The sequence below is a fragment of the Anolis carolinensis genome, chromosome 6 (genome assembly GCF_035594765.1).
Source record: "Anolis carolinensis isolate JA03-04 chromosome 6, rAnoCar3.1.pri, whole genome shotgun sequence".
Lineage (NCBI taxonomy): Eukaryota > Metazoa > Chordata > Lepidosauria > Squamata > Dactyloidae > Anolis > Anolis carolinensis.
In genome coordinates this window covers 84,266,845-84,293,777 of record NC_085846.1, presented here as the reverse complement: position 1 = coordinate 84,293,777, position 26,933 = coordinate 84,266,845, and the positions used below count along the sequence as shown (strand labels likewise).

The 26,933-nt window shown below is 39.2% G+C and overlaps 2 protein-coding genes across 2 annotated transcripts; one reads left to right on the top strand and one right to left on the bottom strand.

Moving 5' to 3' along the window:
* Window positions 1–13,241: 13,241 nt before the first annotated feature.
* Window positions 13,242–15,697, top strand: il6 (interleukin 6; the record flags this gene model as incomplete). Its single annotated transcript, XM_008112700.3, is given in 3 exon segments — window positions 13,242–13,361; window positions 14,004–14,150; window positions 15,353–15,697. Coding segments are annotated over 3 exon segments (435 nt in total), but the record flags the coding sequence as incomplete, so codon positions are not given.
* Window positions 15,698–17,827: 2,130 nt separating this feature from the next.
* tomm7 (translocase of outer mitochondrial membrane 7) lies at window positions 17,828–26,910 on the bottom strand. The gene is made up of 3 exons (XM_008112640.3): window positions 26,733–26,910; window positions 20,079–20,127; window positions 17,828–18,043 (listed from the first exon to the last, which is right to left on the bottom strand). Exons 1-3 carry the CDS (start codon window positions 26,833–26,835, stop codon window positions 18,028–18,030), a joined length of 168 nt encoding a protein of 55 aa, XP_008110847.1. The 5' UTR covers window positions 26,836–26,910; the 3' UTR covers window positions 17,828–18,027.
* Between the last annotated feature and the right edge of the window lie 23 nt (window positions 26,911–26,933).

Genomic DNA, 26,933 nt, shown 5'->3' with positions numbered 1-26,933 from the left:
GGGAGTGGTGTGTGTCCTCTATCTGTAAGAATACCAAGAGCCATTATGAAAATGTCTAAGAAAGCACATCACAACCATAGGAGAATATCTTTATTGTAGAATTAATGCAGTTTGACACTACTTTAAAGGCTCAATGCTATGGAATAGTGGGAGCTGTCGTTTTAAAAGATCTTTAGCCTTTTTTGCCAGAGTGTTGGTGCCTCATCAGACTACAAATACCATAATTCCATGACCTTGATCCTGGAAGAGAGTCATCCAACTTTTGTTTAAAGACATCCAAAAAGGGAAGACCATTGCTCTGGGTTAAATCTAATGTAATGCCCCATCTAGACCCCTTCTACACTGTCATATAATCCAGATAATCAAAGCAGATAATCCACATTATCTGCTCTGAACTGAATTATATGAGTCTAGGTAAAGGTAAAGGTTTTCCCCTGACATTAAGTCGAGTCATGACTGACTCTGGGGGTTGGTGTCATTTCCATTTCTAAGCCGAAGAGCCGGAGTTGTCCGTAGACACCTCCAAGGTCATGTGGCTGGTATGACTGCATGGAGCGCTGTTACCTTCCCGTCGGAGCAGTACCCATTGATCTACTCACATTGGCATGTTTTCGAACTGCTAGGTTGGCAGGACCTGGGGCTAACAGCGGGCGCTCATTCTGCTCCCGGGATTTGAACCTGGGACCTTTCGGTCTGCAAGTTCAGCAGCACAGTGCTTTAACACATTGCGCCACCACCAGGGTCTATACTACCTTATAATCCAGTCTGAAGCAGATAACATGGATTTTATGTGGCAGTGTAAAAGGGCCCCTACACTGCCATATAATCCAATTTCAGAATTCAGATTAATTGCATTAAACTAAATTATATGGCAGTGTAGACTCATATAATCCAGCTCAAATCAGATAATGTGGATTGATTAATTAACAGGGGGTTTATGCCTTTTAAGTACATCTGTTTTATGTTATTGACATTGTTATTATTTACAGTTGTTATGTGTATTACTGTATTTCATTATGTGTTTTACTGTGTTTTACTGTATTGTATATTCTACTACTGTATTGTGTATGCACTACTACGTGTTTGTAAGCCGCCCCAAGTCCCTTTCGATAGATGGTGGCAGGATATAAATGAAATTGTTGTTGTTGTTGTTGTTGTTTTCATGGCAGGAGTGACTTGAGAAACTGCAAGTGGCTTCTGGTGTGATGTTGCCCAGGGGATGCCCGGATGTTTTGATGTTTTTACCATCCTTATGGGAGGCTTCTCTCAGCTGATAGAGGGAGCTCATCCATACTCTCCTCGGATTGGATTTGAACCAGCAACCTTCAGGTCAGCAACCCAACCTTCAAGACAGCAGTCCTGCCAGCACAAGGGTTTCACCCACTGCACCACCGGGGGCTCCACTCATCATCATCATCATCATCATCATCATCATCATCATCATCATCATCATCATCATCATCATCATGGTAGTATGGAAGCGCCCAGAGTCTACACTGACCATTTTAATGCAGTTCAAACTAGATTATGTGATAGTGTTGATGGGGCCTTAGTCCCAATTAGAGAACACCTGATGAAATTAATGAGAGTTAATTAAATATTGACTAACATTTATTTAAATGGGTCTACCTCAGATTTAACTGTTATTTTTATATTTTATGATTGGAGGAGAAGGAAGAAGAAAAGGTTCTTTCAATGCAATAATTTTGGATGTTTTGAGCTGCTGCCACTGCAGGTACAGCTTTAAAGCACCATTTATTAGATGAAATCTCCCTTCTCTCCTGACCATCTTAACTATAATGGGAGTTAGAGCTTGATAGATGTGGAACAACATGGGTTTCCAGTCTTTCCTTTACTTTGCATTGAATCTGGGGCAGTTTCAATAACAAGAGTACGACATGTCTCTGGAAGAATTACACATTTCCTTATCCAGCTATTTCATAAGAACAAGATTCTCACTATGGTTTCAAACATGCTGACGTTTGGCAACGCCAGGCTGTAATATTAAAATATGCAGCTGCTCACTCAGAGCTAGACCCAGTCTCTAGGGGGATTACAGTAGAAAAAAATTAAAACAAATACTAAAGTCGACTCCACAGCAAAAGTCATTTTGCAATACAGTCTGAGACTTCCTTCTGACATCACCGACAGGGACATCTAAGCAATTTGCATAGATGGGTGGTACAACTCTTTGGGCATTTCTAACCACGCTGCTCAGTGGAGTAGATCCATTGCTGTCATCTCAAGTTTCAAGTGAAAGCAAAAGGGGGAGAATAAGGGAGAAAAACATCCTTTTCGCAGAAATTTCCCATTCTGGGGTGTTGCGTGGTTTCCGGGCTGCATGGCCGTGTTCTAGCAGCATTTTCTCCTGGCGTTTCACCTGCATCTGTGACTGGCATCTTCAGATTTCCTGTTCTGTTTATATAAAATGACAATGAATCAAAGCAAACAAAAGTTTTATGGTGCAATAAAAGAAAAAATCCTGTTTCGTTATACCAAAACAGAGTCAACGCTAAATGGTAACTATGGACAATTTGTGGCCTCCATATTGTTGGATGTCAATCCCTTCAGCTCCAGCCAATACAGTCAATAGTTAAGAAATACGGAAATATACTGTATCCACACATTCTGCACCCACAGATTCAGCCATCCATGGCTTGAAATATATATATTAAATCCAAACAGCAAACCCTGATTTTCTCATTTTATATAAGGGGTGTTATTTGATTACGCCATTGTATATAATGACCATTGAACATCCACAGATTTTGATATCCATGGAACCAAACCAATTGCCCACTATATAAATGCGGTCTGTTTTTGCAGCAAAAACCTCCCTATTGCTTTCTCCCTTGGTCCATTCATACTCTTTTCCTTTGCATTTCTTTTACATCTATGAGCACAATGTCAGCAATTTTATTTTATTTTTCTATTTTAGAACGTTTACAAAAAAATGGCCATGCTATAAAATATTTTACAGAAAAACAACTTTAAAAGGAAATGATGGTATTGGGTTGCATGTTTATTGCTTTACCATTTACTATTTTTAATGCTATGAAGGCACCCTATAAAATAATAATAATAATAATAATAATAATAATAATAATAATAATAATAATAATAATAATGCTTTATTTATATTCCACCCTATCTCCTCGGAGGGACCCTTTGAACTTCTTATCTCAAAAGTTTTTTAATCATGATTCAGAAAGATGAGGACTCAATACCTTTCCCAGCCTCCTAGTTTCATGATGGTCATTCTGGTTGGGGATTATGAGTGCTGCAGTCCAACTCATCTAGAACAGGGCTTCTTGAACTTTTACAAGTCACAACCCCTTTCTGCCTATGACTCCAGGTATATAGGTATATTAAAAGGTATAAAAAATAAATATTTAAATCAGCATTTGTAGGTAGGTAAAGGTTTCCCCTGACCAGTTGTGTCTGATTCTGGGGTTGGTGCTCATCTCCATTTCTAAGCTGAAGAGCCAGTGTTGTCCATAGACACCTCCAAGGTCATGTGGCCGGCATGACTGCATGGAGCGCTGTTACCTTCCCGCCGGAGCGGTACCTATTGATCTACTCACATTTGCATGTTTTTGAACTGCGGGCGCTCACTCCGCTCCCCGGATTTGAACCTGCGACCTTTCGGTCAGCATTTGTAAGACTGGCTAAATAGGCTGCTTTATCTTTTTGTGAAGCACAGCTGAAGCATTTTATGCAGAGTGCACTGTAAACCCTGTTGATACTAACATATTTGTTACCTTTCCGCTGGAACTGTACCTATTTATCTACTCACATTTGCATGTTTTCGAACTGCTAGGTTGGCAGAAGCTGAGGCTACCAGCGGGAGCTCGCCCTGCTCCCTGGATTCAAACCACCGACCTTTCAGTCAGCAAATTCAGGTTTAACCTGCTGCGTTGCCGGGGGCACAAATCTCTTACTGTCACCAAATCTTTCATGACTCCAGCAATGAGATAAGGGGGACATATTTGGGTTCGGGACCCACAGTTTAAGAAGCAGTGATATAGAGGCCACTAGGTTAGACCTTTACAATGATGATTAATGTTTTAAATTATTGCAAGGCTAGCAAACATGTATGTTTGTGAGGCTGAAGGTGCATCTACACTGTAGAATTAATGCAGTTTGACACCTCTTTTACTACAGCTCAATGTTATGGGATCCTGGGAGTTGGGAGATCCAAGTTCAAGTTCCTAATGAGTTATAAAACTCTTGATGTATGACATTGGACAATTCACTGCCTCTCAGCCAGACTTACTTTTGTTGTTGTTTATAGTTTATTGTTGTTGTTGTGTGCCTCCAAGTTATTTCTGGCCTAAGGCAAACCTTTCACAGTGTTTCCTTGGCAATATTTATTCAGAGGGGCGTTGCCTTTGCCTTCCTTTGAGCCTGAGAAAATATGACTTGCCCAAGGTAACTCAGTGAGTTTCATAGCTGAGTAAGGATTAAATTCCTGGTCTCTGGAGTGGTAGTCCAATGCTTAAACCACTATACCACACTAGCTCCAGATTTACTTTATAGGGTTGTAGAGGAGGTGAGCCTCTATTGTACTTCTTGAGCTCACTGAAGGAAGGCCAAAACTAACAAAATGAAGTTCAACAGGGACAAATGCAAGATACTGCACTTAGGCAGAAAAAAATTAAATGCAAAGATACAGAATGAAGGACGCCTAGCTCGACAGCAGTAAGTGTGAAAAAGATCTTGGAGTCCTTGTGGACAACAAGTTGAACATGAGCCAACAATGTGATGCAGTGTCTAAAAAAGCCAATGGGATTTTGGCCTGCATAAATAGGAGTCTAGTGTCTAGATCCAGGGAAGTAATGCTATCTTTCTATTCTGTCTTGGTCAGACCACACCTGGAATACTGTGTCCAATTCTGGGCACTGCAATTGAAAGGACAAACTGGAAAGTGTCCAGAGGAGGGTGACTAAAATGATCAAGGGTCTGGAGAACAAGCCCAGGAGGTCTCTTCCAATTCTATTATTCTATGATTCTAAGGTAGGACCAGATGAAATAAATCAGATACCCATATACAACAAAAATACATATCCAAAGGGAGGTACCGTGTTTCCCCGAAAATAAGACAGTGTCTTATATTAATTTTTGCTCCCAAAGATGCGTTAGGTCTTATTTTCAGGGGATGTCTTATTTTTCCATGAAGAAGAATTCACATTTATTGTTGAACAAAAAAACCGAACATTTATTATCTACTGTACAGTAGTTGTCATCACAAACCAGCATAACCAGACAAACTGTGAATCCTATCAAGAATTTCTTGTTACTACCAATATTTCAATGTACAGCACTCTATGGTACATACCGATCCTGCATGCTCTGGTGTTCTGTTCGGCGGGCATGCTTCCAAACAAAAACTTTGCTAGGTCTTACTTTTGGGGGAGGCCTTATATTTAGCAATTCAGCAAAACCACTACTAGGTCTTATTTTCTGGGGATGTCTTATTTTAGGGGAAACAGGGTAGGGATGTTAAAACCTCGGAATAATATGTAGTCACATTGCAGATCTGCTAATGTTGCAAATTTGGGTGCAAGGACATATTTTGGAAATTTCCTATCCCCTTCAAGAATTATATATCAAAACTGCTGGTATCAAAAGTACTTTCCTAAAGCTTTATCAATTTTGTAAAACCCAGGCATGTGATTTCATACACACGTGAACACATTTTAAAAATCTCCAAAGACAGCAAGGGACAGAAGGGGGTAGAAAAGTATATTTCTTTAAATTACTAATGCATCAAGTGATTCTAAAATGAGTTCCATACAAAGGCTTTGGGGTATCAGATTCAATTAATATGACAACTGCAAGCAATACTGTGAGAGTCCCTATTAGTCCAAATTCAAATTAGGGTTTTCCTGCCACAAGAAAAGACAAACAAATTAACATCCACATCGTGCCTATTGATTTCTACATGTTCATATTTAAGCACGCCAGCATTAAATCAACTATGAAGGAACCTTTTCTCTGGGCAAGCTCTGCCTCAGCCTCCAGAATCCTATCAAGCAATCAATTGCTTTCCTTGGAGAGAACTATAGGCCAGCAATAAGATACTGAGGGACAATGTGGAGTAGTGGTTTCAGTATTGGACAGGAGACCTGGGTCCAAATGCCCTGCCAGCCATGAAAACTCACTAGGTGACTTTGTGCAAGTCACATTTCTTTCACCTCAGAAGGCAATGGCAAACTCCTCTCTGAACAAATTTTGTCAAGAAAACCTTATGATAGGGTTTTCTAGGGTCACCATAACTCAAACATTACTTGAAGGAACACAAGATAACTGCCACTGTGTGTGTAGGCAGGTCTTGCACACCAAAGCACTTTCCATATCCATGTCACATACTATTAGATTGTCCAATATTTACTTGGAGATGGTGGACAACATTTATCCCAACTGAATTTCTTTTGGAAATATTACTAATATAATTTTAATGTCATAACTGTTCATAATAATAATAACAACAGGAAAAACTCAGCCGCTATCAGGACCTCAAGATTGAACTTCAAAGACTCTGGCAGAAACCAGTGCAGGTGGTCCGATGATCGGCACATTGGGTGCCGTGCCAAAAGATCTCAGCCAGCATTTGGAAACAATGGACATTGACAAAATTACGATCTGCCAACTGGAAAAGGCCACCCTACTGGGATCTGCGTGCATCATCTGAAAATACATCACACAGTCCTAGACACTTGGGAAGTGTTCGACTTGTGATTTTGTGATATGAAATCCAGCATATCTATCTTGTTTGCTGTGTGATACAATATAATAATAATAATAATAATAATAATAATAATAATAATAATAATAATAATCTTTATTTATACCCCACTCCATCTCCCAAAGGACTCGGGGCGGCTTATACTAGAACAAGCCCAAAACAGTATTACATCAATAAAAACAGTAACACAATAAAATCACAGTATAATAACACACCTTACAAAAGTTAAAATAACTTACACTTGAATATTTGTTTGTTTTTTTAACTTGTGATTGAAGGACAATTACTTGATTTGGGAGAAAGGTGTAAAATAAAACTAGCCAAAAGATGATCTGATTTGGAAGATATCCAATCGCTGTCTATGTCTCATGTAACATACAGTAGAGTCTCACTTATCCAAGCTAAATGGGCCGGCAGAAGCTTGGATAAGCGAATATCTTGGATAATAAGGAGGGATTAAGGAAAAGCCCATGAAACATCAAATTAGGTTATGATTTTACAAATTAAGCACCAAAACATAATGATTTACAACAAATTTGACAGAAAAAGCAATTCAATATGCAGTAATGCTATGTTGTAATTACTGTATTTACGAATTTAGCACCAAAATATCACGATATATTGAAAACATTGACTACAAAAATGGCTTGGATAATCCAGAAACTTGGATAAGAGAGGCTTGGATAAGTGAGACTCTACTGTAATCTGTTTTTGTTCACTAGTCATATCCTTGCACGAAGAAACTTCATAGTTTTCAATGGGCTGTTATTCCCACATAAATGTGTGCATAGGACTGAAGACTGACTGTAGAATAAATGCAGGTTGACACCACTTTATCTGCCATGGCTCATTGTTATGGAATCCTGGGATTTGAAGTTTGGTGAGGCATCAGGTCCTTGGGCAAAGAAGGGTAAAGCGTAAAGACCTTATCAAACTACCACTTCCAAAGTGGCATTAATTCAACAGTGTAGATGCACCCTGAGAGAAGTTCATCCATTTATTTTTTATTTAGTTTATTAGGAATAAGATCCCCAGTTATTCTCTCTCTACACATGTCTTTTCCCCTTCATTTTTTTCACACTAAGGGAAAAGCAATGTATTGATCAATGTGTTGTCAAAGGCTTTCATGGCTGGAATCACTAGCTTGCTGTGAGTTTTCCGGGCTGTATGGCCATGTTCCAGAAGCATTCTCTCCTGTCGTTTCACCTGCATCTTTAACAGGTATCCTCAGAGATTTGGGGTCTCTTGAAAACTAGGCAAGTGGGTTTCTATATCTGTGGAATGTTCAGGGTGAGAGTCTGAATTGTTCTGAGTTTTCTGATCTGTATGGCCATGTTCCAGAAGCATTCTCTTCTAATGTTTTTCCCACATCGATGGCAGGCATCCTCAGAGGTTGAGGGGTCTGTTGGAAACTAAGTAAGTGAGGTTTATATATCTGTGGAATGTCCAGGGTGGGGGAAAGAACTCTTGCCTGCTTGAGGTAGGTGTGAATGTTGCAATTTGCCACTTTGATTAATGGGTTGCTGTGAGTCTTTCGGGCTGTATGTCCATGTTCCAGAAGCTTTCTCTCCTGACGTTTCACAAACATCTGTGGCAAGCATCTTTAGAGGTTGTGAGGTATGTTGGAAACTAGTTGAAAACTATGTTAGAAATTCACAACCTCTGAGAATGCCTGCCACCGATGTGAGCGAAACATCAGGAAAGAAAGCTTCTAGAACAATGGACACACAGCCCGAAAGACTCACAGCAAACCAGTGATTCTGGCCATGAAAGCCTTCGACAAACATTTTAATGGCCCACAGTTTCAAAGTCTGGCCGGTAGCTGCCTGGGGGAATCTTTTGTTGGGAGGTGTTAGCTGGCCCCAATTGATTCTTGTCTTGAATTCCCCTTCTTTTTGAGTCTTGCTCTTTATTTACTGTTCTGATTTTAGAGCTTTTAAAATACTGATAGCCAGATTTTGTTCATCTTCATGGCATCCTCCTTTTTGTTAAAATTGTCCACATGCTTGTCCACATGAGGCAAGTGTGAATGTTGTAATTGGCCAGCTTGATAGCATTGAATAGACCTGCAGCTTCAAAGCCTGGCTGCTTCATGGCTGGGAGAATCCTTTGTTGGGATGGGTGGTGTTAACCAGACAAGAAACAATGAGGGTCAGTTAACACCTCCCAACAAAGAATTCCCCCTGGGCAGGAAGCAGCTAGGCTTTGAAGCTGCAAGTCCATTCAATGCTAATCAAGCTGGTCAGTTTCAACATTCACACTTGCCTCAGGCAGACAAGAGTTCTTTCTCCCACACTGAACATTCCACAGATATATAAACCTCACTTGCCTAGTTTCCAACAGACCTCACAACCTCTGAGGATGCCTGCCATAGATGTGGGTGAAAGGTCAGGAGAGAATGCTTCTGGAACATGGCCATAGAGCCTGGAAATGTATTGATCCTTCCGTCTTCCATGAGTCACAGCATCATCTCCTACAACTTCACTTAAGGAGAGCCAAGACGATTGAAACCAACGGGCACTCACTTCTCTGGTGACCTCAGCAGATTTCCCAGCACAGACGTCTAAGCACCCGTCCCTTCCTCCATGGTTCGTTGCAATGAATTTTTTCATCACCCGGGATTTTCCTCCTACATTGGCCCTATCAAATAAATAGGTTCAGAGATGCCCTACAACTCATTCAGCCTTTCAGCCCCACAAACCACACAGGGCAAAGCAAAGCCAAAGCCTGAAAGGACACCATGCGCGCTCTGCTCTCCGCATGTGAGTTGGAGAAGCGCGCAAAAACTTTGCGCTCCAAGGACGCGCTTCCAACTTTGAGCGGAGAAGTTCAGCATTCATCTTGTCTCTCTCTCCCTTTTTTCCTATCAGGCTTCTGCTTCTGGGCGACCACTGTCCTCCTGCTCGGTGTGGACTCGTTCCCCGTGGGCGATTCTTCTGGGGAGGACGAGTTAGGAGACGAGCCACAAACTTCGTCCCAAGAATATTCGCCACAGCGCGCTTGCACTGGTTTGTTTTGGGGACTTCACTCCACAGCCTCCGGGTGGAAAAAAGAGGTGAGATCGCAGTTAAATCCGAGTGCCTCCGACACTGTGAAGGGTCTGGTGCAATTGCCATCTCCCCTCTCTCTCCTGTAACGAGAGAGCTCGTTACTTTTTGTTTTACAAAGTCAGGAGACACTACTAAATGCGGGGACGCAGAAGTCAGCTTGCTCTGCATCGTGCGCCTTTGGCTCCTGGTATAGTAGTCTCACTTATCCAAACTTCGCTCATCCAACGTTCTATGTTATCCAACGCAGTCTGCCTTTGAGTAATATTTTTGCAGTCAATGTTTTCACTACATTGCGATGTTTTGGTGCTAAATTCGTAAAAACAGTAATTACAAAATAACCTTACCATGTACTGAACTGCTTTTTCTGTTCTTTACTAGCAAAACATGATGTTTTGGTGCTTAATTTGTAAAATCATAATGTAGTTTGCCGTTTAATAGGCACTTCCTTAATCCCTCCTCATTATCCAACATTTTTGCTTATTTATCTATTTATTTATTTATCTATCTATTTATTTATTTACTGTATTTAAATTCCGCCCTTCTCATCCCGAAGGGGACACAGGGCGGATCACAATGCACATATATATGGCAAACATTCAATGCCATTAGACATACGACATATATAGACATACACAGAGGCAATTTAACATTCCAGCTTCCGGCTTCATGAGGGTATGCTCGATTCCGGCCACAGGGGGAGCTGCTGCTTCACAGTCCACTTGTGACGCCGAGTCTTTGATGGAGTACTTCCTCACTCTTCTGCACGCTTCTGGAAGGTTTTTATGGTGTCGTAAATTAGTTAAATTACCCTCTCCGCATAAAGCAGTACCTAAATTTCCTAGACAGATGCAACTGTCTTTCGGGTTGCATAGATCAACAGCAAGCTAGACTATTTAATAGACAGGAGCTCACTCCGACCCCAGCTGGCTTCAAACTAATGACCTCTTGATCAGTAGTGATTTATTGCAGCTGGCTACTAACTAGCTGTGCCACCTGGCCTCTTTATGTTGGATAAGAGAGACTCTACTGTACTTACTTTACTAAAACTGGTTCTACACTGACCATATAATACAATTTGAAATGCATTTGGACTGTATTATATGGTAAGTATAGAACTGCAGTTTGAACTCATTATATGCTCAGTGTAGAACAAAGTCCCAAACTTGGGACTTTGGGAAGTTATCCAGAAAAGAGATTCAGGCTTTCATGGCCAGAATCACTTCTATAGCAGGCATCCTCAAAGGTTGTGAGGTCTGTTGGAAAGCTATGCAAGTGGGGCTTATATATCTGTGGAAGGTCCCGAGTGGGAGAAAGAACTCTTGTCTGCTTGAGGCAAGTGTGAATGGTGCTGTTGGCCAGCTTGATTAGAATTGAATGGCCTTGCAGCTTCAAAGTCTGGCCTGGGAAGATCCTTTGTCGACTCAAGCAGACACAAGTTCTTTCTCCCACCCTGGATTTTCCAGATATATAAACCCCACTTGCATAGTTTTCCAACAGACCTCACAACCTCTGAGGATGCCTGTCATAGATGTGGGTGAAAAGTCAGGAGAGAATGCTTCTGGAACATGGCCATACAGCCCGGAAAACTCACAGCAATCCAAAGGCAGTTCATCCTACCAAACTGCAGCCCCAGACTCTGCAAATAGGACACTTAAGATACAGAGCCACCTTAGATGAATAAAAATGGATGCTTGAGGTGAATTGTTAAGCAGGATGGTATGGGTCAAGGTATTCTTCCTGCAAATATGAAAATACGCACAAGACAGGGAGTGTAAGAAGTAAGGATCAGAGGTGAATCAGTGATCATCATCAGGATTTAGGGGCTCAAGTCCGGACTGTTAAGCAAGATGTCCCCAAATGCAACAGTTCATCTGGGACGTACATTTTGAAGTAATACACATTACAGTGGACCCTTAGGTATTTTCAGGGGTTTGGTTCCAAAAAAAAACCATGGATGCTTAACTTCCATTATATACAGCGGGGTAATAAAATGGGGTTGAAATTATGTCCCTGTTATGACTGCAACATGATAATTAACTTGTTATATTAAATAGGTGAATTGTTTTACATGGCATCTGTGGCTTGGGGCAGTTCACTCTGAATTTTAGGCAATTTTCCTCCACTTCACTGCAATCCTTGTCTTTTGAGTGAAGCGGCGAAAGAGGTAGAGGGTACAGTGGGCTCTTGTTATCCATTGGGATTTTGTTTAAGGTTCCATGGATACCCAAATCCTTGGATGCCCAATGGCCTAATACAATGATATCCCTTATATAAAATGGCAAAATCGAGGTTTGCCTTTTTGGATAGTCTGAATATTATTCAGTTGTGGATGGTGGAATCTGTGGCTGCAATGTCCATGGATCAGGGGGCTGAATGCATATAGCAGTGTCATGTAGACATTATACAAGAAAGATTTCCACTTTTTTTCATGTCAGGAGCAACTATGCCATTGTATATAATGACTCTTGAACATCCACAGATTTTGATATCCATGGAACCAAACCAAGGGCCCACTGTATAAATGCAGTCTGTTTTTGCAGGGGTTTTTTGTGTCAGGAGTGACTTGAGAAGTTGTTTCTGGTGTGAGAGAATTGGCCTTCTGCAAGAACGTTGCCCAGGGGATGCCCAGATGTTTGACGTTTTACCATCCTGTGGGAGCTGGAGCTGACAGAGGGAGCTCACCTGCTCTCCCCGGATTCCAACCGCCGACCTGTCAGTCAGCAATCCTGCTCGCACAAGGGTTTAACCCACTGTCCCACTGGGGGCTCCATGGTGGCGCAATGATTTCTACTTACAAGTGGTTTAAAATCGTTTCCATATGACTGAGAAGCATACACCAGATTTTAATTTAGAATTCTGTAAGGATGTGTTAAAATGAAGTTGTAGTTTTGATAAATGTGTGTCACTTGGCTCCATGAATACTTATTATTCAGAAGTACACAGCTGAATCTTATGTTGAGTTCTTTACCACTCCAAATGGGCAACTAGCACTTCAATGCCAGATAATGCCAATCATCTTTTGGTGGAAGAGTAAGAAGTCAGAATGTCACCCCAGATTGAGGAAGAGGGGATTCCTCCCTTACTAAAAGCTGTTTGCATAGTCAGAGCTGAAACAAATTAACATTGATACTGAAACCAGAACTCGTGAATACCTTTTGCAAAAAGATAGAAAAAACACTTTAAAAAAGGATTGTATAGTGAAAATGCATCTCAAAGTTTTCAAAATACAGGGCAATGAATGAGTCAGTTCTTGCAGCAAATGTTCAACAACGTGAATTTTCTTCATTTTGTGATGATGTAATAGAAAGCATTAGAAGGAAAAATCATTTGTTACATAGTGAACAGAGACTTTTACATTCTCAGTAATGGATATTAATGGTTTAGTACATAACACCAAAGTGATCCCAGATCAAAGGTGTAATTGAATTTTTATTGTTTTGTTTTCCTAGCTCTGTAAGGAGCAAAATGCATGTAAAGGTAGCATGGAAATGCTGGTCCAAAATAATCTCCACCTTCCGAAGATCACGCCAGAAGACGGATGTTCTTACACGGGATTCCAAAAGGCAAGAAGATTGTAGTTACTTGTATTAGAAGAATGTAACTTTCTAGCCAGCATTTAAGTTAGAAATGTTAACAGTCTTTCCCTCAAATTTGCTGTTTTGACTGTTTAAGGATTTGGTTATTTATGGATTTGTTCTCTAGGTCCTGTGGAGTGACTCTATCATACACTTCCTGAGGGTCGTGCTGGAGGTCCTAGAGATGTCTAGAGAACGCCTCTCTAGGAATCTCTAGGTTCTCCAGTATGATTCTGTGGGCAACCTCAATCAGAGTTGTGCTGGAAATTCCTCTCAAGTAAAAAAAAAATTGCAACTTCTTTATTCTCAGTTTTTCACTTTCATATGGGCATATGCCCCTAATCCCAGTGAATGCAGAGTTGACAATATTTTGCAAATTGGCATTGCTAACTTTAAAAAATCTTTAGGATTAATAAGGAAATGATACCATACTTTAAAAAAAACAATTGAAATGCCTTTATAATATATTAAAAATCCTCTTTCAAAGCAACTTTAAAAAATAGCTAGAAAACATACCTGTTACCAATACATATCTTCCCATTGCTTTTGAAATGTAAAATCATTGTTCCCCCATTACCAAAAATGTAACTAATGTTCCAGAAAAATAATTATTTCCTTTTTCCATTTCAGGAGACATGTTTGAGAAGACTTTCAAGTGGCCTTTATGCTTATCAGGCATACCTGGAATACATAGATGATGCTTTTAGTAAGACTGTACAAATGAGTGGATCTCTGTGGCCAAGAACACGGCAACTAGCAGATATCTTGAAATCAATGGTAAGCAATACTTGCATTTCATCTGGTGCAATTCTTCTGACAAATAGTAAAGGTAGTTATAATTTATGCATTTATTTTCCTGAATTGTAGTAAGAACCCCAGATCTGCCAGGGATATGTTCCCAGATGGTCTACAGTTACATGAAACTGCAGATAGACATGCCACCACTGAATAAACCCCATTTCTGGTCCCAACAAACTACAGAATTGTATTGGAGGACCTAGAGATTTCTAAAGTACTATTCCCTCTAGAACAGTAGTTCTCAACCTGTGGATCCCCAGGTATTTTGGCCTACAACTCCCAGAAATCCTAGCCAGTTTACCAGCTGTTAGGATTTCTGGGAGTTGAAGGCCAAAACATCTGGGGACCCACAGGTTGAGAACCACTGCTCTAGGAATTGCTAGGTCCTCCCACACAAGTCTATGGTAACCTAGTATCATTACAGAGGTCTTAATATATGTTCTATAGTTCTGCTTTAATAGTTCTGTTAGTACAGGTAAACTAAATGAAATCTATAATTACAGCATAAAAACAAATCAATCAAAAACAAATTAAGAAAATTAAGAAATAATGTTCTCACTTTTATTTAATACTCTAATTCAGTCAACAAATCAGCTTAAAGCCTGTTTGAAAAGAAATATCTTTGCTACCATCAAGTCATTTAAAAAACAAACAAAATATGAAGTGTTTGTTGGAGTAGGGCAAAAAAGGATATATATGGATTTAGTGGTAGCTTCTGTGTTAATGAATAAGTGCCCTACTTAAGGTTTTGGTCCTAACTTTAATCCAAGGTGCTGAATCCTCCCCTCGGATTCCACACTTTGCATCACAGTTTTAAAATGTTGACTAAAACGCAAAGGCAATATTAACCACTCTGCGTCTTTTAACTATCTGGAGAAAGAATAGAGGCATATATGAAGGATTACAAAGCGATTCTCTTCATGAACAGGGATCTACCAAATGCCAAAAGTAGGATTATATGGGGGGGGGGGGGGGGGGTTAATGGTGAAATTGTGCCAGACCAGCAGAACAAGGTGCCATTTCTAGATAAAATGAAAATGTACCACAGTAGAGTTCAAATGCCTCTATAATCTGAAAATATTATCCACCTCTTGCCTGTAAATGAGTATAATACATGTGTCAATTTTTTAAACCAAGAACATTATAACTAATGAATTTCTATCTTCCACTTTCTTTTACAGATGAACAATCCTGACATTGTAACTATGCTGCCACCTGTCACTCAGGATATGGTTTCAATAAAACTACGTGAACAAAAAGCTTGGAATATAACAGTTATCAAGTTCCTTATACTTCAAGATTTTATCTCATTTTTGGAGAAAACGGCAAGAGCATTTTGTCGTTCATGAATGGCCAGGTTTTATCTGACTGCTTTAAATCAGGAACATCAGTTCTCAAAATGTGTGGGGTAAAACACATGACATTGTTGTTCTCTTTAAGAACCTTTTCTTCTATATAATGGGGTATTGTTCTCTTTGAGAACCTATTCCTCTTTATGGAGGTGATATCTATCAATCTATTTATAATATTTAATATATTTATTGATATATATATAGGTTTTGCAATTATTTAAAACAGTATTTGTCTAATTGATTTTGGTGTTCAAAGGATTATTTAACTTGAAAATATGCCAAAGGAATGTACATCTATTTTATTTTATAATAAAGTATTTTAATTTTTAAAAAATTGTGTCCTTAGTTCCTTATAGTGTTATCGTGCTACCATTCTAGTACAAAAACTTGCTTTAGATCATTAGTCATTTTAGTAGATCAAGATGCTTTTAAGCATCAACTCTGTAGTTGTCTGAAAGGAGCACTAATTTTAGGAATGCTTTAGAAAATGCTACCATCCTCCTCAAATGATTTCTGGAACCTGCAAAATATGTTTGCATGCTATACTGATCAGCTAAATAAAATCATAAAGGCAGTGACAAACTGTTTCCAAATCCTATATAACTCAGACATCATAATGGTGACAACTGGAAGGCACCCATTCTATAATGTTTCTTGACTGGTTTATCAGGAAACCCTGAAGGACAAAAAGCTTGCTCACTTTGTCCTAAAAAACCAATCTAATCCAAGAAGCCGCTGCATTACTATGTCCAAATTGGGAAGCTACTCTTAGCATGTGTGATTTAATAATCAATTAACTTATTCCTGTTTATTTAAGGCAGCACAAATGCAGACATATCACCAGAGGAGCATTAAATGTTTTAAGTATGATGGCAGATAGAAGGAAGAGGTACTAAATGCTACCAGATCCTTGCACTATATAGACAGGAGGCCAAGAGCCGCTTGAAACTGTTGGAAGATATACATTTTGTTGAAAGCATTCCCTGCAGGGGATGGGCTATGGCTAGCATGACCACAAAGCTACTTGTACAGATTTCTAAATGAACATGCCCAACACTGTCCAGTTTGGACACCCAACCCCCATCCATGAGGGAATTCACCATATGACAGCAAGAAAGCCTGGTTCCTGCACCAGCTTCAAGACTGCTGCAAGAAATGAAGCAGAGGAAGGGTCTAACAGATATGCACTTTCTTTTTCATGACCCCATTGCAGAAGAAAGGAGCTATTTCAGGAGAGACAGCAAGTCCTATTTATTTTCCTCAGCTGGACTTCTAACTCTTGGCTTTTTGTTAACTGTTACCATAGAAATAGACTTGGTGACCAACAGGAAGCCCGAGCAGCTAATTCCAAATCTTAGAGCACTGTGTTTTTATAGGCTGGTTTGCACAGAAACGGGACCTCTTGGTGAAACAGCAATTGATAACACTAGTCAATGCACATTTTGGTGCCTCAAATGTTAGAACTGTTTGTGAGTATATTTGACCTCCTGATTTAAAAAATGGCCCCAGTTTTCCCCTATCAGCTCTAGTTTTTGAGATACAGAACATATGCCATCTACCAGTTACCATCTCCTCGCCCATAAAAGATCATAACCATATCTAAGAAAGTAGAGCTGATGCTGTCTGCAATTTTCTGAATCAGTGTCCCAAATAACCCAAGAAATAGGCCTAAAACCCAAGACATCAAGAAATTTTGTTTTTGTTGGGCTATGTAATCAGAAGCAAAAAGCTTTCCTTCTCCCATGGACCAAAATGTTACCCAAAGGCTCAGTATTCAATGAATTGAGGACGACCCATTTCTATACAGACTCTTTTCCCTCCAGGCTCCTGAAGGAGACCTTCCTTTCAATGCCTCACCTGGTTTCCCTAGTCCTCTTAGCATGGAGGTCAATCCCTCAGAAATGCCTGCTATCAACAGCCTATTTATGAGATCAGATTTCAGTACTTATTCAGCTTTGAGATAGTGTTCCATTCTATATTTCTTATTAAACTAACTCAAAGACATCTGAGATAACAATAATTTAATAATGGTTCATGGATCTTGAGGGAAGTAGCAACATTAATATAAATACTGTAAATAAATAAATAAATAAATTAAGCCCAAATTATGATTTTATGGCGATTTAGTTTTTTACTTCAGAGTTTTCAAAGATAAGATCCTGCCAACCTCGTGACTGAAATGAAATCTGAACAGTACATACAGCCCCTATTGGCTGAAATAATCAAATCCCTCAGTCTAGAAACATAGGGCAGGAGATACCATGTCACAACTTGGAAAAAAATATGTTCTTATTCACTCAAAGATTTCAGACTAAATATTTATTCAAATAAAAGTCATTGTAGTAAATAAATTAGATTGACAGAATTTTCACTGTATTGTTAAATACATTCTATACAGTCAGGAAACAACTGGCCAGTAGCACAGTATCATAACACGTCTCCTTTCCAGCCTCCGGAATGTACACATCTTCAACAGCCGCTTCCACATGTTTTGGTTAATTTATTCAGCCCCACAGCAGACTAAAAAAATGTGGTTAAGGAAGAAGAAAAGAAGAAGAATATTATTAGCAACGTCTCTACTGTAGGAAGCAGCAGTACAGTAAAAAAAAAAAACCATTAGAGCATAGGTCATTAACAGTGCTATGCATTTAAGTACTACCATGGTTTAAAATCAGTATAGGCTTCCAGTCATTCTTATGCTGTAATTCCAAGTATCCGTCACCACTGGCTATGCTGGCTAAGTTAATGAAGGCTGAAGTTCTATTACATCCTGAGGCCCACAGCCTCTTTGCCTGAGTTTTAATATGTTCTCTATACTACTAAAATACTAACAGTGCATCAATCTTGGGGGAACTTCACATTCCACAATATCTTATGAATACAACAGGAATTAAGTCCCACAATAGTATCAAAAGCTCAGGATCACAGTGACAATTCCCAGTTCCTTTCTGGTTAGTCAAATATCACCACAAAATCTAAAAATCAAATTTATATCTCTCTCCTTCAACTAAATGCAATTTCAGATATCCTAAAGCCTTAGAGAAATATGAAAAGGGAACCAGCATGGTATAGTGGTCTGAGCCTTGAACTGACCCTGGCGATCAGAATTTGAATCTCTGATCAGACATGGAAACCCAGCAGTTGTTATGACTAAGATTAGTATACATTTAAATTAAGAAAGAACCTTCAGATTTTTACCAATGTATGTTATGTATGTGTTTATGCATATATGTATGTGTGAAAATAGACCTAATTTTCATGCAACTACAGAAAAAATTCGGCTTTCATGTAATTGTCTAAAATTACAAATCTTATACATTTTTCTGGAATTAAGCCCTACTGTGCTGTTAATATAATTAATATGCACAGTATGACTTCACACTTGGGAAAAGTAAATTTATATAAGCAAAAACATACAGGCATGTGACAAGATATAAAATTGAATAAATTAATCACATGCAATTAAAAAAAGGCAATGCGATGTAACATGACACTTTAATTACAGAACACAAAATGCCTGTCAGACAACAGAAAGGATGTAGAATAATGAAAGGTAACATTTAATGCAAACTGCCAGATCTCGGGAGTATTCATACAACAAAATGCCATCAGGCGAAAGTATTCATATAATAAAATGTGATTGGTGACAAATGCAAATAAAAATTAATGAAAAGCTTCAATGGTTTGTTGCATTGCTTAAAGAATTTTAAAATAAAGGAGATATCTTTTGTTTGCAAAAGTGAACTTCAAGCAAGGTATCAGCTTAATAACTGTCACATCCATTGGTAACTTTCATTTCCAAGAATGGAAGCGGTCCCAAGGAACGTTTTTCTAAGTTCTTGATGTCTACCTCATTCACTCATTAAAATTTAAACTTCTATATTGTGCATGTGATCAAATCCTTGTCAGTACCATCAGGCAACAAGAAAGCAAGAAAATTTCCATTTTCTGTATATATCCAAATTACAACCTAATAAATTAGATTTCTGAACCAGTGATAAGCAAGGTATAACCCTGCAGGTATTAGCGGACTGCAGTTTTGAGCAAGCCTAGCCAACACAGACAATGATTATGAATGCTGGGAGTTCCAATCTAACAACACTGGGAGGAATATACTTTGCCTACATCCAGTATAAACCACAATGTCCTACACCTTACCTGAGGGGACTACTGGAATTTTAACACTGCAATTTACATCTTCTAGGGCATGATTTCACAATTATCTCCTGGGAAACAAGTCTGGAGCTCAATGGAACTTACTTCCAAATAATCAGGTATATTAAAGGCATATCCAACTAAACATATTCACAGGCGACCAAGGCATTTAGCCTTCCAGATTTTGATGAACTTCTACTTACATCATTCCTCACCACTGACCATGCTGACCATGGCTGAATGGCAGTACAGTTCAACAACATCTGACAGACCGGATTCCCCTGCTTTGAAGTCTATAGCCTAAGACTCAAACTGTCACCTCTCCAAACAATTCACAAAATAACATTGTTTCCTTGAGCAGTCATCATTGTTAAAGAACTATTAACAATTGAACACATACCTCAAAAAGGTTGGCTCGGGCATTCCAGGATCTGCGCCCCTCTTAAAACCTGGTTAAAACAATACAAAATCATGTAAATTATAATGAGCATTTTAATAATACAATGAAAATATTACTTATTTTTTTGCTGAATAATATATGCATTTCAGAAATATTGCTCAGAAAAAAGGAAGGCAACCAGACCTCAAATTTACAAAAAGGTTTCTATGGCGAGGGGCATTACTGAAGAGAAAAAAGATATTTTACACCATGGTAAAACGTATTAAGCAGTTGATAAGGTCTAATAGAGCCGATGAAGTGAAATCATCACTAGAATGAGCATCATCAATGGAGCACAGTGGTGCAATGGGTTAAATCCTTGTGCTGGTTGGACTGGTGACCTTAAGGTTGGGTTGCTGACATGAAGGTTGCCGGTTCGAATCCACAAGATGAGGTGAGCTCCCGTCTGTCAGCTCTAGCTTGCGGGGACATGAGAGAAGCCTCCCAGCAGGATGGTAACATATCCAGGCTTACCCTGGGCAACGTCTCTGTAGATGGCCAATTCTCTCACATCAGAAGCAACTTGCAGTATGTTCTCAAGTTGCTTCTGACACGATAAAAAAAATCAATGGAGCACATATTAAGGTAGCCAACATCAACTCTGATGACTGTAGGAGGACAATGCTACCCAACACCTCAGCATCACTTCCGAGTTTGAGATCAAGTGCAGGTCTTTCTGTCTCAAAAAAGACAAAAAACAAATGCTAGGAAACTGCAATTCCCAGTATCCTCCAGCACAACTGACTTAGGGGATGCTGGTAATTAAAGTCCAGATATGTAACTTTCCTGAATTTTGTTTTATTGAATGGTTTTAAATCTTGAGTTAAGTCTTGATTGTCCACAACAACAAAATATAAAGGAAGTCCCCAAGTTATAAACAGCCAACTTATGAACAACTCATAGTTGAGAACATGGATGAGACAACAGGAAGGGAGAGAAATCTACCCCTCAGAAGGGAAATTCACTCTGGAAAGAGTTATCATGGGGAAAAAGTGTCTCCACTGAAGCTTTATCACCAATCCTTGTTTCCACAACGAGCCAATTTTTCAAAATTCAATTATCACAGGGACAGAAAGTGAGGTGAATTCTTCTGAACAGAGGCACAGACAGCAAAACAAACACCATGAGGATGTTAACCATTCCCTATGCTATCCAAAGCGCTCTTGCTCTCGCTTTCTCTCTCTCTATATATATATACTAGGTGTGCCCGGCCATGCGTTGCTGTGGCAAAGTGGTGGTGGTATTGGTTAAAAATTGTTGTGTAATTTTTATTTGATGTTATTTGCATTTTTTAATTAATTTTATTATAAGTTATATTTTTATTTATTATATTTTATTATTTTCTTGTATTATTTTTAGTTATTTTCTGTTATTATAGTATTTTATTGTATTAATTTTTTTAGTGTTTTTTATTATTTTTTATTGGGTTGCTAGGAGACCAAGTTGGAGGAGCTTAGCCTTCTAACTGGCAGCAATTGGATAAAAGCAATTATTCCTCTCTCTCTAATTAGGACTTTATTTTTCTTTTCTTTTTGTTGTATCAACCTAGAGGCGTGGATGATGGGTTGTGTTGTCAAATTTCGAGGTTGGGGGGCCTGTAGTTTTGTTGTTTTGTGGGTCGCCGTGATGCCATCACTCTTCTATATATATATAGATATATATCTGGATTTATACTTAAAATGTCCGTATTTCAACTTACATACAAATTCAACTGAAGAACAAATCTGCATAACCTATCTTGTTTGTAACTTGAGGACTGCCTGTATTTGAAATATGTTGCAGTAAAAGTTAAGAATGTCTGCTCTATAGGATAATTTCACATCACAATGTCACAGTTGAGACATTCTCAAGGTATACTTCCCATGTTCACAATGAAGCACAAAGAAGTAGTCATACACATTTTAACCACTGAAATCACAATGTTCCTTGTTCACAATAAAATACCAAGAGAAGTCATATATAGAGAATAGAATTAATAACTGTAGTCACATGAACATTTGGGGGAACAGAAGTATACTCAACAAAATTAGGAAGATTGGGGAAATCCCAATAAAGAACATCCTGACAACTATTATGTACCCCCAGTAAACCTCCTATTACTCAAAACTGACAAATTGATTTCAACAATAAGCCATTTTAGTCATGTTCATCTTTTATGACAAAAATACATAACTTGAAATTCCAGGTGTCTATAAAATACATAACTTAGTAAAGTAAAACCCATACTATCATGTATTTAAATCAGCCATGCAATTAACCTTCATAGCCACTACTTCATTCAGTTTGAGTTCTTCCTCTCCCACAACACCCACCAGCTATTTACCAACTATGGACAAGCACATGTCAAATTTGGATATAAATCTGACCCTTGCAATATCTCAGACAAAGAACTGTCTGTCCTCCTTTCTGCAACATACAGCCTTGGAAAGAAAATGGAAAGTCTATTTAAACCTTGTTACCTTTTGATTTTTTAAAAAATAGATTAAAAAGTAGGATGTGTCCTCTCAAGAGAATAAAGGATGGCAGATTCTAACATCTGGCATGTGGGAAATATCTGCACATTTTTATTATTTTTATTAAATATCTGCACATTTTTATTATTTTTATATTACTTGAATCATGGTACTGTATCTGACAGTACCACTGACTTCCAAAAGAGTAACATCTAAAGAAACATGCATATGATCAAGTTGCAGCTATAACTGAGTAGGTAGGAAAATTAGGGACTAAAACACTTGAATAACAACTCATTGCTGGTCAGAGATTTTCCTGCATTTTTATTTGCGGAACATCTTAGGCAAAATGGCCATCGCAGAGTAACTTTAACTCTAATCTGGGCAAGCCTGGCTGATTCCGCCCAACCACAGTTCAGGGGAGAAAGAATACAAAACTGAGGCTTGTCTCTGATAGAAGGTCAATAAGGGAAATATAGATATAGGAAATGTAGATATAGAAAATCTGTAATACTGGTAAAACAGTAAACTAGGGAAATAACTGAATAGGGTTTTGGCAGAGAAGGAGAAGATTACCGGTAAATCAGAGTTTAATGTGCAATCTTCTTGGTATACTTGTTTATTTTTCTTTTCTTTTTACAACTGCTACTGTTAAATTTTGATAGCCTGGTGGTCATGCCTATCACAGTGAACTTTCAGAACAATACATCTACTGCTCTACCCAGGGATCACCAAGTATCTAGTCCAAGAAGAAATTTTGAGATGAGGGCAAGGTGAATATTCACAATCGCTAATAGACTGTAAATACTCCCCCAGGTTCCAGGGAATTCTGGTTGAGAAACCTTGTTTTAGGCTATCAAACAGCGAGCTTTGTAGAAGAATTTGCAGACATGTGCAATCATGGCTTCCAAGTGTCACTTTTGTCAATGAATACTTCCCATTACAAATGACCTTTCCAGTTACTGATACATAGGATAAGAGGACAGGAACCATCTGGATCAAATCAAAAGTCTGGCTAACACAATGGCCAACCAAATATGCGTAAACAGAACAAGAACATGACATTAACTTGATAAGTTATTAATTTGTATGTTTCCTCTAACTTTCTTAGGAATATGCTATTGTGAAATATGGTAGTTAGGAGATGGATCTCCCTCTGTCACATTAGCAAAAGCAAAAGCCTTGCTGGATCAGGCAAAGATATATTTGAATTGAAGGAAATGTAAAAGAGGCAGACTGCATGATTTCTTTAAGAGGTCATCAGAAAGTGGATATTTCTGCAGAATAGCTGGGAATAGCAAAGAAGAAAAAAGGAGGTTTCGGAATGGAATGGGGTTACAGATCATTGAGAATAATCTCACTATATTCCAACAAATTCTTTCCATATAATATCTTACTGTATTTCCCCTTAATTTCATTTTCAAATCTCTAACATTCAACATGCTTGCCATAATTTTCAAAGCTAACTCTCCAAACCCTGAGCAGCTATGATAAAGGTTTCCCTTGACATTAAGTCTAGTCGAGTCCAACTCTGGGAGTTGGTGCTCATCTCCATTTCTAAGCCGAAGAGCCGGCATTGTCAGTAAACATCTCCTAGGTCATTTGGCCGGCATGACTGCATGGAGCGGTTATCTTCCCGCCAGAGGGGTATCTATTGATCTACTCATATTTGCATGTTTTTGAACTTCTGGGTTGGCAGAAGCTGGGGCTAACAACAAGAGCTCACCCCGTTCTGTGGATCTGAACCTTTCCCACCTTCCGATCAGCAAGTTCTGCAGCTCAGCAGTTTAACCCACTATGCTACTATGGCCCTTGAGCAGCTAGTTGACTAGATTTCTCCCCATTCATACAATAGCCAGAATCTTCTCCAAAGAAACTTCTCAATGCACCTTGAGTAAGAGAATCTAGTTAGGGATACTGTGTGGTAAAAAAAGGAGAAGTTGTATCCTGAACATGGAGGGCTCACACCATCATATGATGAATAACTGATCAACCATGCAAATTGAATACTAATGTAATTATGAGAATGATGACAAAAGGCCCTATCAACACCAACTGCAGCCAAGACTGATACGAATAGCAGTTTAATGAGGGGAAGGGAAGAGTCATTATAGAATTCTTACAAAAGTTTACGCAACTGTCAAATACGACAATGCTTACAACCGTCACCTACATGAATTTTAAACAGTCTTTAAACATGAATTTTAAGTGCCCTTTGTTTGATCTCTGCTTTGTCTATTTTAGTATGTATTTTGTAGATACATTTTGGTGTGTAACTTTTATGGAGGTATATTTTAGTGTGCGCATTTGTAGTGTTTTTGCTGTGCTTATGTACTGTTTTGTAACCCGCCTTGAGCCATGAGGAGAGGCGAGTAAGAAGTATTACTATTATTACACCTGCCTGGTGTAGAAGCTTTATGCCAAGGGGATGTTGAGAGGATAGACTATGCTGTGCCATTTCAAAAAGATGACACTAATTCTGAACACTCTCTTGCATCCTCATGATTCTCTGCAAGCAGAATCTCATTCATTGATCTACATAAGTTTTATAAAGACTCCATGGATTCATTGTCTGAATTCATTTAGCTTGAGTCCTGACTTGGGACCCACTGGAATTTCTAGGAATTTTTTTTAAAGGGAAACACATACTTGTCAACATCTCCCTTCAACTGAGGCGCTCAGAATTTGACACAGTATTCTAGGTATGGTCTGACAAAGGCAGAATAGAGGGGTAGCATGACTTCCCTGGATCTAGACACTAGATTCCTATTGATGCAGGCCAAAATCCCATCACATTGTAAGCTCATGTTTAACTTGTTGTCCAGGAGGACTCCAAGATCTTTTTTACTAGTACTGCTGTCGAGCCAGCTGTCCCCCATTCTGTATCTTTGCATTTCATTTTTTCTGCCTAAGTGGAGTATCTTGCATTTGTCCCTGTTGAACTTCATTTTGTGAAGTTTCTGCCCATCACTCTAATCTGTTAAGATCACTTTGAATTCTGCTCCTATCTTCTGCTGTCAATATCTTTAGCACTTTATTTAAATTTTAATTCGCAACTTATACTGTGCACTTTGCTGATCTACTATTACAGCCTCACTGTTTTTAATTCTATGTTTTAATAAGTGTTTTTTAATTTTCTGGTTAATGTGTAAATGCTATTACTGGTGCATGTTATTGTTTGTTGATGTATTGTATATTGTAATTGTTTTTGTATCTGATATTTCTGTGAGCCGCCCGGAGTTCCTTTTGGGGGAGATGGAGGCAGAATACAAATAAACTTATTATTATTATTATTATTATTATTACAGTAGAGTCTCACTTATCCAACACTCGCTTATCCAACATTCTGGATTATCCAACACATTTTTGTAGTCAATGTTTTCAAAACATCGTGATATTTTGGTGCTAAATTCGTAAATACAGTAATTACTACATAGCATTACTGCATATTGAACTACTTTTTCTGTCAAATTTGTTGTATAACATGATGTTTTGGTGCTTAATTTGTAAAACCATAACCTAATTTGATGTTTAATAGGCTTTTCCTTATTGCCTCCTTATTATCCAACATATTCGCTTATCCAACATTCTGCCGGCCCGTTTATGTTGGATAAGTGAGACTCTACTGTATTTATCTCCCTTCAATGGCGGTGCCCAGGATAAAGGCCTTGTTAAATTATAACCAGGAATCCATAGCAGCTAAAAGTGGTGTCAACCCGCGTTAAAGCTACTGTGCAGATGCACCTAAAATGGTTATCTCCACCATGTTTTGGATTTCGTTTCCTGGAAGCCCCAAATAGAAAGGATGGGATGGAAGGTGGATGAATGAATGACTGCTCAAGAACTGGGGAAATGACGTCCGGGACCAGTGAAGAATGGCCAATGTACTTGGAAAAGACCCCAAACTTCGCCCGCCTGACTGCGCCGAGTCTCCGTGGCATAGACTGAAGGAAACCCCCGGCAACCCCGAGACATCTTCCTGGAACTGCTTGGTGGGCTTGACGTCACGCACGTACGCACGCGCGCGCCCGGGGGAGGGGAGTAAAGAGGGGTCACGTGACACCGCCACGAGATCGCACCCCTCCCCTTGCTCTATCACAAGCGTTCCGATACAGAGACTATGCTATTCCCCTCACAACTTCAGTCCCCGTCCGGTACTGACCTAGATAGAGCACGACCGGAATGAAGCCCCACCGGATGGTGAACTGGGCGCCTTTGAAGACGTTCTGTAGGCGCTGCTTGGCCTCTTTGCTCAGCTTCGGCATGGCGGCGGCGGAGGAGGAGGAATAGGAGGGAAAATGCCGGCCCCCTCGCTCACGCACATGTGCTACTGCGCATGCGCGAAGGGCCTCTCCTGGGCGGG

Bases quoted from the DNA above. Each gene is read 5' to 3' on its own strand.
- tomm7 (XM_008112640.3), bottom strand. From the start codon at position 26,835: ATGCCGAAGCTGAGCAAAGAGGCCAAGCAGCGCCTACAGAACGTCTTC. The intron at 20,128-26,732 runs GTCAGTACCGGA...TGTTTTAACCAG, and splicing joins TCCGGTCGTGCTCTATCTAG to GTTTTAAGAGGGGCGCAGAT.